This window comes from Grus americana, chromosome 3 (genome assembly GCF_028858705.1).
Source record: "Grus americana isolate bGruAme1 chromosome 3, bGruAme1.mat, whole genome shotgun sequence".
In the NCBI taxonomy this organism is placed as follows: Eukaryota; Metazoa; Chordata; class Aves; order Gruiformes; family Gruidae; genus Grus; species Grus americana.
In genome coordinates, this window is record NC_072854.1 from 67,142,634 (window position 1) to 67,158,375 (window position 15,742).

Below are 15,742 nucleotides of genomic sequence, written 5' to 3' on the forward strand. Positions count from 1 at the left end.
TTCTCACATCACTTCTCCTGTCAGGTCAGGTACTCTCCTTCCCCTTTCTCTGTGTCCTGTGAACACCTACACCTGGAAAACATCATACATGAGATTCTGGTATGCTGTTTTCTACTCTGCTTCATTTTCAGAGCAGCATCACCTCTTTGCAGCTCCCTCTCCACCTCACTGATAACTGCTATTACACAGCAGTATAACTTGTTTTCCTGACAGAGAGGGATTTGTCCCCAAAATCTAGCCTGCAGCCTCTTACAACAAGAATAGTAGTGATAGTGCTGGTCAGTTACTTTCCTTCCCTCTACTTAGATATCCCACGTCATTCAAGCAGACCTGCTGTAGCTGTAGAACAGTATAAAAGTAGGTACAGTATATATAGGGCTTGGATGTTTTAAAGACAGACAATGGACAGTTTAGCATTCATGCAGAAAAATGTTTTATTGTAGTGAAATTATACAGGAGAAAACCAAAAGTCTCCCTGCTCCTGGTTCAAGGCTATACTGAGCCATAAAAGGGGAGGTAAGTGCTAACCAAAACAAGTTCCTACATGTAAAAACACATTGCACTTCCAGTCATTTTTACAAGGTTATAAGGACACGACCTGGTATTTTTTTGTCTTTTTTTTCCTAATGGGCTGGAGGTTTAACTATTTAAAGCTGGAATCCAGAATGTTTCCTTACAGGAGTTTTTGTTGTTTGGGGTTTTTCCCCTCGTAAAAGCAAACCTGAAGATACTCTTTCTTTCTGCTTAGCCTGTCCAGTTTATTTAGGCCTCATGAGGTTTACTGGATACATTCCCATAATGATCTTGTAAGGCTTCGGTGGCTCTAAACCCAGGCTCGGTATACAACACTAATGCTGGTTGGTGGCCAGATCATTCTTGTCACCAGCAAGCAGGAAGAGGGAATGGCAGCAGGTACAAGGGGATTATGGAAGAGCGCTGAAGTGGCCTTGATGACAGAACAGCTCCTCCTCAGTTGGGGTAACTGCCAGCCCACTTCTTAATGCAGAAAATCAGCAAAGCATTGCATCAGCCTGGTACACACACACAACAAATGGCATGGAGTCTGTGACCATACAGAAAATAAAAGGAAGGTGGGAGAGGTTTTGGACCTGCCAGCCTTTTAATTGTCCTTTCAGGGATACAAATACAATACTGTTTATCAACTACTAACTAGTTTTCCCACAGAACAAGCTATGTACAGCATATTCACTTACATATTTACATAATAGCATACAAGTCTTCCCCACCACCACCTCTTCTGGTGAAAGAATATGACATGTCAAGGTGACAGACGCTTCAGGAGAGCCTCAAGGAAAAACAAGTTCAGGCAGAAGTAGCTTAGTCTTGAAAGTAAAATCTTACAAAGGATGAGCAAGATTGTCTATTTTTACATTATTTACTTGTACAGTGCGAAAAGGAAGGATAGGCTTTTTAAACATAGGATTCCTTGGCATACTGGATCTGGTCTACCTCAAAAACTGGCTGGCTGCACCTCCGAGCCACATACTCAAGTTTGTTCTTTTGACAGGATTCAGACATGGCTCTCAATCGGTAGACTCCCGGGGTCACGGGTAAACTCACACGGGAGTTTATTCCCACAGTGATGCTGAGGGTTTCAGTTTCCACATCAGAATCCTTTGCTGCAGAAACTCTGCCACTGGGTAGATCCCTTAGAGCCGTATATGCTGTGTCCTGTGTGGAGCTGCTGCATGGATGAGGCAGCAAAGCGTCCTGGTTTGACACCTTTAATCTCATAGTTTGAACCGTGAGATTGTGGGAGGGAACTTCAGTGACCAGGCAGTTTTTAGTAGCCTCTTCGTAAGACGGTGGTCTTCCAGGATTCCTCTGGTCTACCTCTCTGAACACTTCGTCAGCTGACCTGAAACGGGACCTTTGCTGGTTTGCCACAGGCAATGGCTTGTCATCATCATGGCTGTTCTCCTGGACAACTCTGCCAGAGAACTGATCTTCTTTCTTTATGAAACTGTCTCTCTGAAAACCCATGTTTTTTCCAGGCCCCCAACTCTGGGTTTTTATTAGTGTTTTCCTACGGTTTGCAAAAGAGAATGACATGGAATGCTTTTTGATGTCTCTGCTAGGCATAATGCAGTCTTCAGTAGCCTTGGTGGAAAAGGACTGGGGCCTATTTAAAAACGTTTTTTTGGGACTAGTGGGTGAAACTACTGGGGAGCTGGTGAAGACTGAGCCATCAGAGCTCTCCAGGGAGCAACTGGAAGATGTTTTGGGTAGAGAGTCAGATGATAATTGTGAAGGTAAGGTTGCAAGCTGTTTCTCCAGTGCCTCCAAACCTAGCTGTTTCTGCTGAACTGGAAAATTGTCCTCACTTTTGTTTAGCTTCTGTTTACTTATCCCGACTTCAAGGCGGTTCTGGAAGGACAGGTCTGGCTCTGAGTACCTCCTGTCCATTGTGTGGATGTCATTTCCAAAATTAGTCAGTGAAGGGTCAGAGATGTGTGTTGGATATCTTCTGCTCACACTAGTGCTCCTCCCTTTGGGCTGCTCCATCTGAGAGGTACAGGGGCTGCCTTCAGCTTCAGGATCTGGGCTGTCATAGGCAGAGTCATTCTGATGAGCAGCACATAGGTGTTCTGTGGGGAGAAAGCACTTGTTAGTTTTCACTGACCATCTGAGGATGAAAGGGAACTATATGGAAAGAGTTCCTGTAGTAGAGCACTGCAATAGTGTCTTGAACCCTCTTCAAGTCTCTGTGTTTCCACAGATGTATTCCCGTATCAGATTAAGGAATTTGGCCCAGCAGCCCCAGTCTGTGACACCCCCAGTTCGTTCTCATACCTGTGGAGCTGTCTATGTGCTCCGGTGATTCCTCAGCTGAGGCACAAACAGACAAGGCAATGTTCTCCCCAAATATTTCTGAGCAGTTGTTTATGAGGAACTCCACCAACACTGTCACCTGCACACAGAAAACAGTTTATAACAGTCAAAAGGGCTGAAAACATATTAAAGTGTCTTTCCTGTTCCTGCCTGCTATCTTTGTATGAAAGGCAGCACAGAGCAGGGTGGCTTCTGCCAAAGTCATACAATCATAGAATACCAGGCTGGAAGGGACCTCAGGGATCATGTGGTCCAACCTTTCCTGGCAAAAAATCCTAGCTTAAAGTCAGAGAGTGAGTCCACTCTGGAGGATGAGGCCTGATGCTGCAGACTAATTGGTCTGCCCCGATACAAACCAAATGCCATCAGCCACAGCTTCAGCCTCACTGTCCAGAGGGCCCACAGGTGGCGATGCCACCGGGTGCCCCTTGCTCTCTGCGTGCAAAGTAGTCAGGAGCTGTGACATAAGGGACTGCAGGGCAACTGCTGCTTTTGCTCAGAGGAGGCAAGACGAGGGGCAGCCTTGCCCATCAGATTGCAGGCACCTGAGCTGAGGGGCACCCCAATATCCACGGGCACTGTTTTGTTCATCTGTTGCAATGGCAGTGGGATCCCCACGGGTGGCTCTGAGCTGCCCCGAAGGGGGTGGCTGCTTGGCGGGTTCAACACACCTTGTCATTCATCTCCTTCTGCACTTCCAGTGGGAGCGTGTTGTCCGCCTCTGGGCTCAGCATGTTTGGGCCAACACAGATGGCCAGGTTGCTGGAGTCCATCCTGTTGGTCTCGGCATTTTGGCTGATGTGGTGGAGCAGAGACAGCAAGTGCTTGAGCAAGACGAGGTTAGGTCTAGGCAGGTTGTCCGCCACCCTGCATGAACACAAACAAAATGTGACGTTAATTCATGGTGCAGCAGCTGCTACTTCTTTATTTGAGCAAGTCTCATTTAAACTCAGACAGATGACGCTTCCTCCAGAAAGAGGCATGTGTGTGCTGTTTTTCACTGCTTAGCAGAAGTATCATTCAGAAATCCCCAGCAGCAGCTGATCTTGAATTACAAGGTGTGGACTGAAAGGCAAGCATTACAGCAGTCCGTGTCCTTGAGTAGATGAGATGGCATCAGGAGATGTCACTGGAGGCTTCCCGAAGGCACGCGAAAGCCCGTGTTTGTGCTGTGCAGCTTTCACAGCACTCCCAGCCAGCCTCCACGGCTGCTCTTTCTAAAGAGCAGAACACGGCCGTGGTCTCCAGGTGCCCGACTTCAGCGCCAGCAGACGTGAAGGCTCCCTGTCATTGCCTGTCCCACAGCACAGTGACTACGTTAGCCGAGACACTGCAGCCTCTCTCCTCTTCCTATGCGAGTCGTTTTGGAGGGCAATCTCAGATACCTGCAGGAAGTGCTGCTCTAGGGCCCTCTGACCAAACCCCACAGAGCAATAGGAAGCTGATATAAATGACAGGCTTCTAAGTGAGACTTTCCATTTTGGGAGACGTCACTGGCCCCTACCCGCCACTCCATCACATTGGGGCTGATTGCAAAGCTTCCTGATTGCAAAGCTTCCTGATTGCAAAACTTACTCTTTCAATTCTTCAATTTTTTCCTGCTTGCTTGGCTTCTCCAGAGCTTGCATCCACTTCTCAAAGAGGTCGGCCGACAGGAGTTTGGAGGGAATATTTCGGAGGAAGTCCTGCAAGGCCAAGAGATTTAGATGAGGCTTTGGACACTATCCCTGGGCACTGAGGGACCATCACTGTGGCATGGGCTTACTAAGAGGCAAGCTGGCTTGAGTTACCTGGCCATCAGCACAGGCATAGCAGTGGGGTACAAGTGCCAAGTACACTTGCATTGGGGTAATAATGGGACCCAACTCTTAGCTGCTTCTCCTTCACCCATAAATCTCAGTATTCCTCCCTGGGGAGGATGCTGAGGAGCAGGACAAAGTGAGTTTCCTGTGGGCATGTAGGAAATCAGTGGCACAACAAGTGGAAAAGGAAAATGCCAAACTTTCCTAAGCCTGAAACATTTAGTCTGGCTTGGCTCTGACTTTAGCTTGGAGTCCCACCTAGGTACGCTCTGGGCACTGAAGTGGGCCCGTGCAGATTGGCAATGTCCTCCCACCGCTGCAGGTCAGAGGAGCTCACCTTCAAGACCACTGCCAGCAGGTGCACAGATTTGCTTTTCAAATCAACATTCCCGCCTTTGTTTAGGTCCTCCTTCAACTCTTTTCGTGCTTTCTCATTTGCAGCTTTTCTGAATATCCCTTCAGTGGAAGGTCCTTTCATATACAATATAGCTAGGAGATCCTGCAGGGAAAAAAAAACAGACAGAAATGGGAGAACAGTTAGTTGGTGTAAGGAAAGTGCTTTAGCAAGTGAACATTTCTTTAGAAACAGAATAAAAATTGTCTGGAGGTACACTGTGCTCTAATTAGGTCAATATCTAGTTCTTGCTCCAAGTAGATTACATGGGCAATAATCTGATTTTCCTGCAACCCACCCTCCTTTTGGACTGGTGATTCCATTAAGTTCAGTGGAGTCATCCCTGCTTCCTTCCAGGAGGAAACAAGGGTTGGCTTAAGTCTTGGTTCAAATCCCCTCCCTCCCAAGCCAGGCAAATATTGCTTAGAGGAGACAAAAGCCTGTCTATTGGAAAAGCCAACTCAGTGGGAGAACCATCACGAGGCTGTTTTTATCCAGAAGATAGTATTTAGGTATTTGTCAGTGGCAGTCCATAGCTGAACACTTTTTTCAAGGAAATACAGAAACCCTTGGAAGTTTACGCTGTTGAAAGGTTCATTTAAATGACTTCTGTAGAATCACAGATATTTATACTAAAGAGCAGATCTTCTTCTCCTATTCCTGGTCCTGGGTTGTCTCCACTCAAACTTACTTCCAGTGAAAGTTGAGTGGGCTGACCGTTTCTACACCTAGGATGGACCCTGAACTTATCAAAAGTGTGTGTGGAGGGGAAACACCAAAATCACTTATCTCCTGTGTGCTGCAGCACAAGTACGGGGGATCCTGCCTCACACTTGGAGCCAGAGGTATGATAACTGTATTGTCAGACTTGCTTACCTTGACTGGTTGGGGCAGTGTGTCATCTTCCCCGCAGATGATTGCCAGAGGCTGGCCAAACAGAGCGATTTTGGCACCCGAGTCTAGCTGCCCTGGGGAATTCCCATTGGTAGAGCTTCGTCTCAGAGTAAATGACTGTGATATCACCTTCTTTCTTTTCTTTGTTCCATCTGCTGCAAGCAAAACGAAAGCAAAAAATCAATTTTAAAAAAGAAGTAACAGAGAGCACTATGCAGCCATTCATCTGTGTACACTGCAGAGATGTATGTTGAAACAACTCTAAACAAGGAGAAACTGAAAGACAACTAAGTGGTTGCTAAGGAAATAACCGGCTAAACTGAAAAACTGTGACTATCCCTCTAAGGACACCACCTTTCCTGTTTTGGGGGTTTTATCTTTAGATTCTAGTCACTGTTTCTTCTTAGAGAGTGTGAACATACAAGGCACATAAATAACAGCATTTACAGAGATTTTTGATACTGCAGCGGTTTCTGCGATAAGGCAGATATGTCACTTGGGCAGCTGGCAACGACAACAATTTTCACTATGTGGTCTGACTTAGGGCAAGCATGGAACTAGGGACTCCTGCTTTTCAGCCTCTTTCACAGGCTGAAATGAAAACACACGGTTCCAGCTCTGCCATCTTCGGAGCCAGCTCTAATGATAGTGGTCCTGCTAGCGCTACAGCTTGCGCCCTGCCAGCCAGCCAGTGGAAGGTGATGCTTGCTCCAGAGGATGGGAGCGCTACAGTAGGGCCTCAATGGCTTCAGGGTCAGAAATCTCTTAGCATGGGTTTTGCATCTGCATCTTAAAGAGGAGGGCATGCTAGGAATTTGGACATGATGGTTGTATTGAGATGGTGTGGCGCTTTTTCCCTTTCAGAAACAGTGAGAAAAGGATCTTTTTGCTAGAAAGCTTTCTAAAGGACTTGCCTTCTACAAATTTCCTATAAAGGACTTGCCTTCTACTCCAAAATTTTCTCCTACACAGATGAGAAGTTCTCAGGATCTGTATTTGTGGCTTAGCACAAGTCCTTGGTAGGGAGGGGCTACAAGCTATGAGAAAGTCACCTAACATTATAATATCAGGTAAAATGTTTGCTTCTCATACTCCTGAAAAATGGTCTGATATGATGCTCTGCTCCAAATCTGACCCTGCTCTGCTAATGGTCTTGGGTTGTTTACAGGTGCTGAGGTTTTGCATGATGAGAGAAAACAAGTGAAGTTGCTGCTGCCAAGAGTGTTTATTTGCTCTGGCGTGCAACCGCTGGTAGCGGTACTCGCTGGCAGTGCCACACCTCAGTGGTGATGCTCAAGTGAGAAAGGAGCACATTTACTTCCCATCGCTGCCAGGGAACACAATGAAACATGGCTCTGAGGACCAGGGAACAAGCCAAGACCTCTGGCACTCAGCGCTGTCACCTCTGCCACTGAGTGCAAGGGAAAGAGGTCGTTTGCGAGTGAGCGGCACTCCAGGGGTTAAGCCATCTCCTGGTTGGGGCTGAGAGCTGTGGATTGCTCTCAGGGAGGAGAAGCGAGCAGTTTCGGGTGGTTTTGCAGAAACGCCAGCTTGCAAGCATTATATAAGAAGGCAGTTCCTCAGTTTGTTTTTAAAACTCACCAGTTGAGTGGCAAAGTCTGTCTTCAGTATCTGCTTGAACCAGCGGGGAGCAATTCTTGGCATTAGCCTGCAAGAAGAATGTTGGAATTACAGAGCTGCCACCAGCAGCGAGGGCCACCAATGAGTTGCTGCAGCTCCTCAGAAATATGTTGGGAGGCTCCGGGGAATAACCAGAGCGAACCTAACACCTGCCAAAGAGATGCCTCGGTCCAGGCGTGACACTGCCTCGCTGCCCAGTAGAGGGGTTTGTGGTCAACCCTGCACCCAGCCACCTCAGACCTGCCTGGCAGGTCACAACCCAGTGCTCTTTCAAGCTGCTCTTTTGATCCAGAGGAGCCACAGCAGGACACAACCTGCCCTTCTGTGTCCTCCCCTGGCACTGGACGTTTCCTCCCAAACTTCTCCGGGGAGCCTTGGTGGCTTCAGAGCCTGCCAGATTACTGAGAAAAGCTCCCCGGGAGCCCAAGGAATGCACTGGCTGCTCACAGCGATGCCCAGCTCCTTCTGCATGGTGCTGCACAGAGTTGACTTCAAAGGGCTCTGCCCACTCGAGGGTGATGAATGGTAGGCAGCGGGCAGCTCTTACACACTTTGCTAAGATATCTCACATTAGTTCCCAACCAGGATCGGAGGAAATGTAGCGGCTGCTTACCTCCAACTGGCACTCAATCAGACTCTCCATGTTCCCAGCATTTAGTGTCTTCGACTAGGCAAGAAAACAAAGACACTATGTGAGTAACTGAATGCTATGGTTTAGAAATCAGAGCTTTTCAAAATCACTCTGTTGACAGAGCTGAAACAATAAAGACACTCACGATATTACAGCTGCTTAACACTTTCATTAGGAGTTTGATTGGGGGAGCTCTGGACACTCTGGTTTCCTTCAGTCCTTTTGTTTGCCTGTTTATTGAACAGGGAATGGACAAAGAAAGAGCTTTTTAAAACTGCACCCTTCTTGTCTTTTTGCCCTGCAAGGCAGTCTAACATTTGAGTATGATCCTGAACCAGCAAGAAATCCCACACAAGTCAATCATAAAGCCCTTCTCGGGGAGGCACTCAGCCCTGCTGCTCTATCTGCATCTTGATTAAAACAGAATAAAAGCAGCTTTCCATTTTTAATCCATGCAAAAAATGAACAAGTGGTGGCAGCTACATGAGGTTGTTGTTAATCTGCAAACACAAGGCTAAGCAACTCAGTCAGCTCTGCCCACGAGCTACACTTAGCACTGGGCGCACCTCTCCTCCGTCTATATTTCTGTACATCTTTGTACAGCTGCATCTGCAGCACTCCACCAACTTCAACCGCGATGCTACAGATTTGATCCCAGGAAGTACTTACCCAAGGATTGAGTCCAGCCAGAGCTCCTTCACCTCCCTTGAACTGCAGAGGAAAGGAGAAACAGCATCACTCCCCACTGCTACTAATCCTTTGGATGGAGGCAGGCGACTAAACAGTTCTACCCCACGTGTGCTGCCTTATATACGCAGAAGGGGAGGGTGGAAATTCACGGACAGGAAGAAGCATCATGGGGCAGGACTGCGACACTATGAAAGTTCTGGCTTCCTCTTTCCTTTTAGAGGAGTTACTTTTTTTTCTCTTAAAGAAGAGCTGTAGCTGTTATGGATGGAAAAGATGAGACACTTGCCAGGTAAAGGTTCCATCTAGCATCACCAGCGTGAGGTGGGATGTGCAGAGGGGACTGCAGTGTGGGCAGCTTCTCCTTACCGTTAAAGGGCAGTGGGTGCAGTCTGTCCTTTCACTGCTCAGAGACCTTAGATTTTGCAGTTTAAAGACGTACCACCAGATCAAGCTACACTAAGAATAGTTAAAAGATGGGGGAGTGGAATAGCCAAGATTCAGAGAAATGTTTTTGTATGTTTCTTAAAAACTAATGGCAACAGTTACTGTCTGCAAGCAGATGTAGACACACACTTGGCCAGTGCCAACTAGCTGTTGAGAATCTAAGCATTGGACTTCTATAGAAGTGGTGTTATCTAACATTTTAGTAATGTGTGACAATATGTAATAAAAAGTCTTGATTAAAATATGTCTTAGTAAGAATTACGTAATAATAAGTAATAAAGTTTAATTCAACTGAAGACATCAAAAAATCCAGAAAAAATCTACCTCTGCTCTACCTGTACCTCTTCAGGGTCTGTTGCTAACTCCCCCTAACCTGGGCACATCAGGAACATAGGGACAACAGTACTCACTCTACCAGGCCAGCATGAAAATTCATCAACATTCGATGTTAAATGCATGATATTAGTTCTACTGATTCATCGACAGAGGCAAATTACAACCTGGTATTCTGGGTACCAGTCTTTTGATCTAGTGAAAAAGAGGGGCTAAGGCTCAGAATCAAAGGATTGGGAACATTTCAGCAGTGGGTTTAGATGGAAAGCACGCTTGTAAAACTGTGGTCTCTGCTGCTTCCCCTGGTGGATTCTCCGTTTCACGTGTGCAGGGGCCGAGGCTGTGTCGTAGCACAGCTTTTTGCAGATGCACCTTACGGCTACATCCGCTGCTGAATTCACCCTGCAAGCCGTTGTTTGCTTAACCACATCAGACCTGGCCCCTGTGGTGTTGACCCCAGGTTGTCATGCAAAAGAGACAGGCAGACTCAGCTCGCTTCTGTTTGGCAGAAATCCAAGGTTCAAAATTCACTTTTGGTTAGACAGAGATGTCTCTAGAAGGGCAGAAGGAGAGCTGCCCTGCTTTTGCAGGGGGAGATGCTATAGATGACCTTTCTAGTCCTCCCGAAGCCCACCATTTCCGTGCTCCTGTAGAGACACCAGTCTGTAGACTTGTTCAGGGCTGAAACTGACAGGAATCTCAACCGATTACTCTGCAGCCCTGTGCATTTACCGCTGATCTTTCACTCATTGCTGTAACTGACTTTTTGTTAATTAGCAGTCCCGTGACATTTGTCATTTCCCTACTAAATTCCATGGGCCGATGCACATTCTTGCAGAAATATTGTCATCCTGCATTGCGTTCTCCTGAGAATTTCTTCCGAGGCTCCCTGGCAGCTGTAGCACCCCTGCTGATAGTCCCAGCAGGATTTCTGGGACAAGGGGCATCTATTTTTCAGTACATCTTTTAAATGTGTATCTAAACATATCTGTCTGTTAAGTATCTCAGAGGCTTAGGGGATCTATGGAATTCTGTTCTGCCTTGCCCTCACTTCCAGCACTGTACACAGACGTATTTCTGAGCTCAGTCTGTTGCATGGGTTTGATCTGGAAAATGTGCGACTCGAGAAGAAGATGGGAGTTTAATGGGTGCTGATTAGCCAAGCCAGAAGCTTAGATTACAAACAGGGCACAGCTGTACACAGGGCATAATACTTTGAATTTCCCAGGAGGAAAAGATACAGTAATGGGTGGTGTATTGATAGCACATCACCCGACTGTCCGTTGGCCCACACTGCTGTATCTCTATCTAATTAGTTCCCATCTGTTAACAGTTGTGGGGATATAATGGCCATTGCATGTGGAAGGTACGTGTATAGGCCTGCCTGCCCATGTGGAAAACAACTGAGGGATTTTTACCCTCCTGGTATCATTCTTTTTTTTATAGCTCTTTTATGATGTGTATCACAAACACTTAATTTGTTCTAAAATTACTTCAAAGCAGCTTATTTCATTACAAACAAACATGCCCCACCTGAATAGCAGGCATCCTAAAAAGCTATGGATTGGCAGAGAAATTGTATGGCCGCAAAGAATGAAGCTTGGCTGTGTTTGTGAAAAGCGGTAAGCAAGTATGTGTTGGCTCCTGTCGAGCACCGCAGAGCTGCGTGCGGGGTCCCGAGGTCAGAAGAGGTGCTGCGCCAGGTGGGTGAACACAGGAGGACCAGCACAGCGTGAGCTCCCATCACCCCAACCAGCCAGAGCAGCTTCACAGCTTCCTCCACCAGCGTGTAAAGGGTAACATAGACGTAGCTCCCAAAGCTGGTCTCCACACTGAGTATTAACAGAAAAGGCCTGTCATGGGTTCATATGGAATGTTTACAACTGAAGTCTGCTTTGCAGACTCAGAGCCTTTGCTATGGTCTGCCCCTTACCCCATGATGCATTAGAGCAATGTGTTTGCTCTAGGTGGTTGCCCTAGGGCAAGCAGGATAGATGGCAGATGGCTTGGGCACACCTGGAGGTGTTTGCAGGTGACGTGTTTCTCCCAGGCCATCCCCGACTAAGTGAATGCATTCTCCTTCAAAGACACAGGGAAGTTTACACAAAGATCAGGGCAAGGGAGAGGGGGTGGACAAGAGCCTGTGTACGAGCTCTTCCCCTCCTGTACATCAGGTTGCTTCCCTCAGTTCTGCTGAAGTGCTTTGCATTCACTGGAGGGAAAGCAGGAGCGGGGAGGTCCTGCAGAGGAACGGACCCCAGCTGGATCCAGGCCTCTCGGACTGGGTTTGCTCCTCGTGGTGTGACACATTTTCCCTATAGAAGCCAGCACATCAGATTGATGCCTCTGCTTCCCCCTGGGCCCAGGCAGCCCCTTTCCCCTCCCAGGCCATGGCTGCTTTTGTGGTCCACTCCAAAGCACTTTGCCCAGCCAGTTTTTGGAGAGAAGGCTTATATAGTGCTTGCTGCCAACACAGACCAAATGGTGATTTTCCCCTTTCTGTGAGCTACAAACTAGGCATTTTCTCCTCTTTTCGCCTCTCCCCTCTTGCACTGTGGCTCAGCAAAGGACTCCAGATCGTAGCAATGAAGGGGCAGCATCAGTCGGGAGGAGAAAGGAATCAGGAGCTGAGAATAAACAAGAACAAATCTGCTGTGGCTGGACAGTGTCTATTTTTTTCTCTCCCTATCAAACCACAAATGGGAAAATCCCAGTCACAGCTCACTTTTGTTTATTTCTACTACTTTCGCAAATGTTTGACATGATGGCTCTTAGAAATGAGGGAGTGTGTGAATGAATCCTGAAACTCGCCTTCACCCTGTTGTCACACAAGCAGGGAGGCAGCCGGAGCGTAGCTGGGACAAACGTACAGCAGGACGCGCAGGAAGCAGTGACTCTTTCAAGTCCATATAGAGCAGAAACAGGTTTCATCAGTGCCCCTCTGTGTGGACAAGTGGTTGTATTCCAGTTTTGTCTTCACTGGCACAACCGCGGTCTCCCCGGGGGATGATAGGAACATTTACCTAAATAAGGAAAGCAATTATGCTAAAGTCAGAGAGTTGTTGGGTGGGTTGTGGGTTTTTTTTGGAAAGGAACGCTCTTCACGATCTGTCCACAGACTCAAAGAACAGGGTGGCATGTGAGTTGCTGAGAACAGGTCACATTTCTACACGTCTTCTAAAGGCAGCTCTAATTTCCTACCGCTCTCCAGACTGTCTTGCAGATTGCATAGGCACGGTTCAGGGTTTGATCACAGAAAAGACGGTGGCCTGAGCTTTAATCAGGCCAGTCCAGACCCCCTACCTGTAACAGTTCAGAAGGAAATCCATCAACCTAGCTGGTGCTGAACTCCTGCAGGTTTAGTCAGGTGGGACCTGGGCTCATGCTAACCCTGCCTTTGGAAAGTGAAACCCACTGTCAGTTTTTCCTAGCCCTGTTCCACTGATCTCTATCCTTAATCAGATATCAAGGTTAGATCACGATGTGGGTTAGATTGCACCACCCTTCTGCACACTGGGTTACTATTGCATAGGAAAAAGTTACAAATCAAAAATAATAGCATAAATACAGCCCAAGGTGTATTCTGTGCCCTTCCCACACCCTTTTGGTTGCATTTGCTTTGCAGGATGGTTTGTTTATTCTTTCATGGGTGCTTCCCTCAAGATTAACTGGGCAGCTCTAAAGTTTTTTACTCATCATCAGGTGGTTGGGTTCCGATGGGTGGGTATTTAGCTGCGGAGAGTGGGTGCATAGAGGCCATTTTTCCAAAGGGTCTGTGCTGGTGTTCAGCTGTGTCCAATTTCAGCTTACTGTTACATCTCAGCAGCACTGGAGAATCACTTATTCATTGGGCTCCCTGAGGTGGCCAGCACCAAGGTGTTGGGGAATCGAAGTTTCCCATCATTTCTGACTGAGCAGATGCAGATCTAAATCTTTGCTCCCTTACAATAAACAGCAAGATAACAGAGAACATGTGTAATTAAGTCTGAATTCTATTCTTTTCAAGATTTCTGGTTGAAGGTACTCAAAAAGTATTCAAAAGTGAAATGCTACTCATTTTTTTTGTTACTCCAGCAGGTTTCTCACTTATTTTGCTTCTTTTTGTTGTCCATCTCAGAAACTTGAGATGATGCTTTTCTGCCAAGTTCCTTTGCTGTCAGTGACAGATTATATTTCTTACTGAATCCAGAGAGGTGTGAATCTCGATTTTGCTTTTCAGGATTAATACGAACGTTTTCTTTTCGATTTTGGCTGGTGTAGGCTTGTATTTCTCCTGCTTCTGCACCTTGTGTTTTGTTTTGAATTTCAGCATCAAAACAATCTCAGATCTCAAAATGAGAATCAGTGGAAACCAGAGATAACCTGGATTTCACATTGAGTTCTAACTTGCACGTGATTTTCAGGCATAAGTCACTTCCCTTTTGCACAAAAGATGATCTGCAGACTGCCAGTAGCCTAGGAGCCAGTCCAGAATAAGACCAAGAAAACTTGGCCTGAGTGTAATTTTGGGTTTCATTGTGTACGTGCCCCATTGACACAAAAACTAGAAAAGAAAGCCAGGGTCAGGAGTGGTAAGACTCCTCTGGTAGAGCAGGAGCTGCTCCAGGCATAGCTAGCACCCATGACCATGAACATGGCTGTCACCTTAGGCACCCAGCAGGAACAACCAGAAGAAGTTGGAATTTTCCCATCGTTTGCCTCCGGTTGGCCTCTCCCAAGCCCCAGTGGTATGACAGGAATATCCCCAAACTCTTAATCGTAGTGATGCCCTTGTCATTTTGTCGTTCCTGTGTTGTACCTAGGTAACAAGAGGAACTGCCAGTAACCAGGTCCTCGTCACCACTAAATTAACCATGAACGGGAATGTTTATGGCCACACACCTGGACTCCATCCTCCAGGCAAAAGCAATGTCAGGCAAAGCAAATCTTTCCAAGCACAACTCTGCTGGCTGCAGTTAAACTCCCCTGAGCGCATCTGACCTTGTATTTTGGGAGAGTTATTTGCTGTCATGCCCTCTGTCCTTGTGCATGCACATCCACACACAGCAAAATAAAATGTTCTTCTGCGAAGTTTTGGCCACCCATCAAAATCAAGATGACAAATTCGAAACAAACATCTCCATATTAGCTGGTGATTGCCATATTGTTGCTACTAGCAACAGCTGCCGTGTTAGTGTTTTATATAAACACTCCTCTTTTGTATTGCTGTCCCATTTTAAAGCGGGAATACCTTATGAGGATTTCAGAAAGCAAATGCTTCTTATGGCACGGGCTCTGCCTCCTGCTGCAGGGCACCACGAGGTCTCTGAGCAAACGGGGCTGTCGCCACTGCCGCGGAGGGGACACGCGGAGGGTGGAGGAGCTCCGTGCCGCAGCTGCCGTGGGGCAGGGCAAGCCGGCCTCGGGCACCAGCACCGACCGGCACAAGTGGGGGGCGGTGAGGGCTGCCCCGCCTGGAACCAGGGCAGCCAGGTCCTCGCCTCCACCTTTGGAAAAGCATGGTGACCCTTTCAGGGCGAAAATAAGAAAGGAATTCCTACCCTCCAGAGCAAACAGGACCTGGGACTGCCTGATAGCGAGAGTGGGACGGGAGGAAGAAATAATGCTTTTGCGATTGAGTTCAGCTACATCAGATCATTGCTGGAGAGGGCTTGGTTTGAAGGCCAGGCTGCTCTGTCCAGGCCTGTGTTCCTGCAAAGCTGGCCATTAATTACTGCGGCTGCCATGCAGACCGGGTGCCTTTATGGCTGCATTTGCTTATTCCACTCGTGTGTGCCTGCTCTGAACCCTGCCTTTGCTTGCAGATCTGCAGTCACTGCACAGAGATGACAGTAAGGAGTATGTAGAGAAGGTACCTGCATGCCACTGTGTCCATTTCCCCCTTCAGTGGTGGCTGAGACTTGAACAGAAGATTTTATTCTCCCTTTCCACTTCCTTTTAAAGGTTTGTTTGTGCTTTGAGCTTTACCTTTTCTCCCATTTATCAGATGAGTATGTTTCTTCGGGACTTTTCTCTCTGAAAACAGTTGCTGTGTGTGGTCTTACAGACATGAACTGCCTT

At 47.2% G+C, this 15,742-nt stretch overlaps 1 protein-coding gene across 4 annotated transcripts in view; it reads right to left on the reverse strand.

Annotated features, from left to right (window-relative positions):
• Positions 1–416: 416 nt before the first annotated feature.
• The window catches only part of TAGAP (T cell activation RhoGTPase activating protein), a 54,109-nt gene continuing 38,783 nt past the window's right edge, over positions 417–15,742 (reverse strand). Inside the window, exons 3-12 of one of the 4 annotated variants that reach the window (XM_054822499.1) lie at positions 8,885–8,926; positions 8,361–8,445; positions 8,198–8,251; positions 7,546–7,612; positions 5,926–6,095; positions 4,993–5,154; positions 4,429–4,538; positions 3,525–3,720; positions 2,815–2,932; positions 417–2,609 (exon numbers count right to left, since the gene is read on the reverse strand). In XM_054822499.1, the coding sequence (XP_054678474.1) occupies positions 1,432–2,609; positions 2,815–2,932; positions 3,525–3,720; positions 4,429–4,538; positions 4,993–5,154; positions 5,926–6,095; positions 7,546–7,612; positions 8,198–8,251; positions 8,361–8,445; positions 8,885–8,926 (2,182 nt within the window). In that variant the 3' untranslated portion in view covers positions 417–1,431. Of the gene's footprint in view, positions 2,610–2,814; positions 2,933–3,515; positions 3,721–4,428; positions 4,539–4,992; positions 5,155–5,925; positions 6,099–7,545; positions 7,613–8,197; positions 8,252–8,360; positions 8,446–8,884; positions 8,927–15,742 lie in introns of those variants that run through there. The other 3 variants (XM_054822498.1, XM_054822500.1, XM_054822501.1) reach the window with 3 other exon arrangements.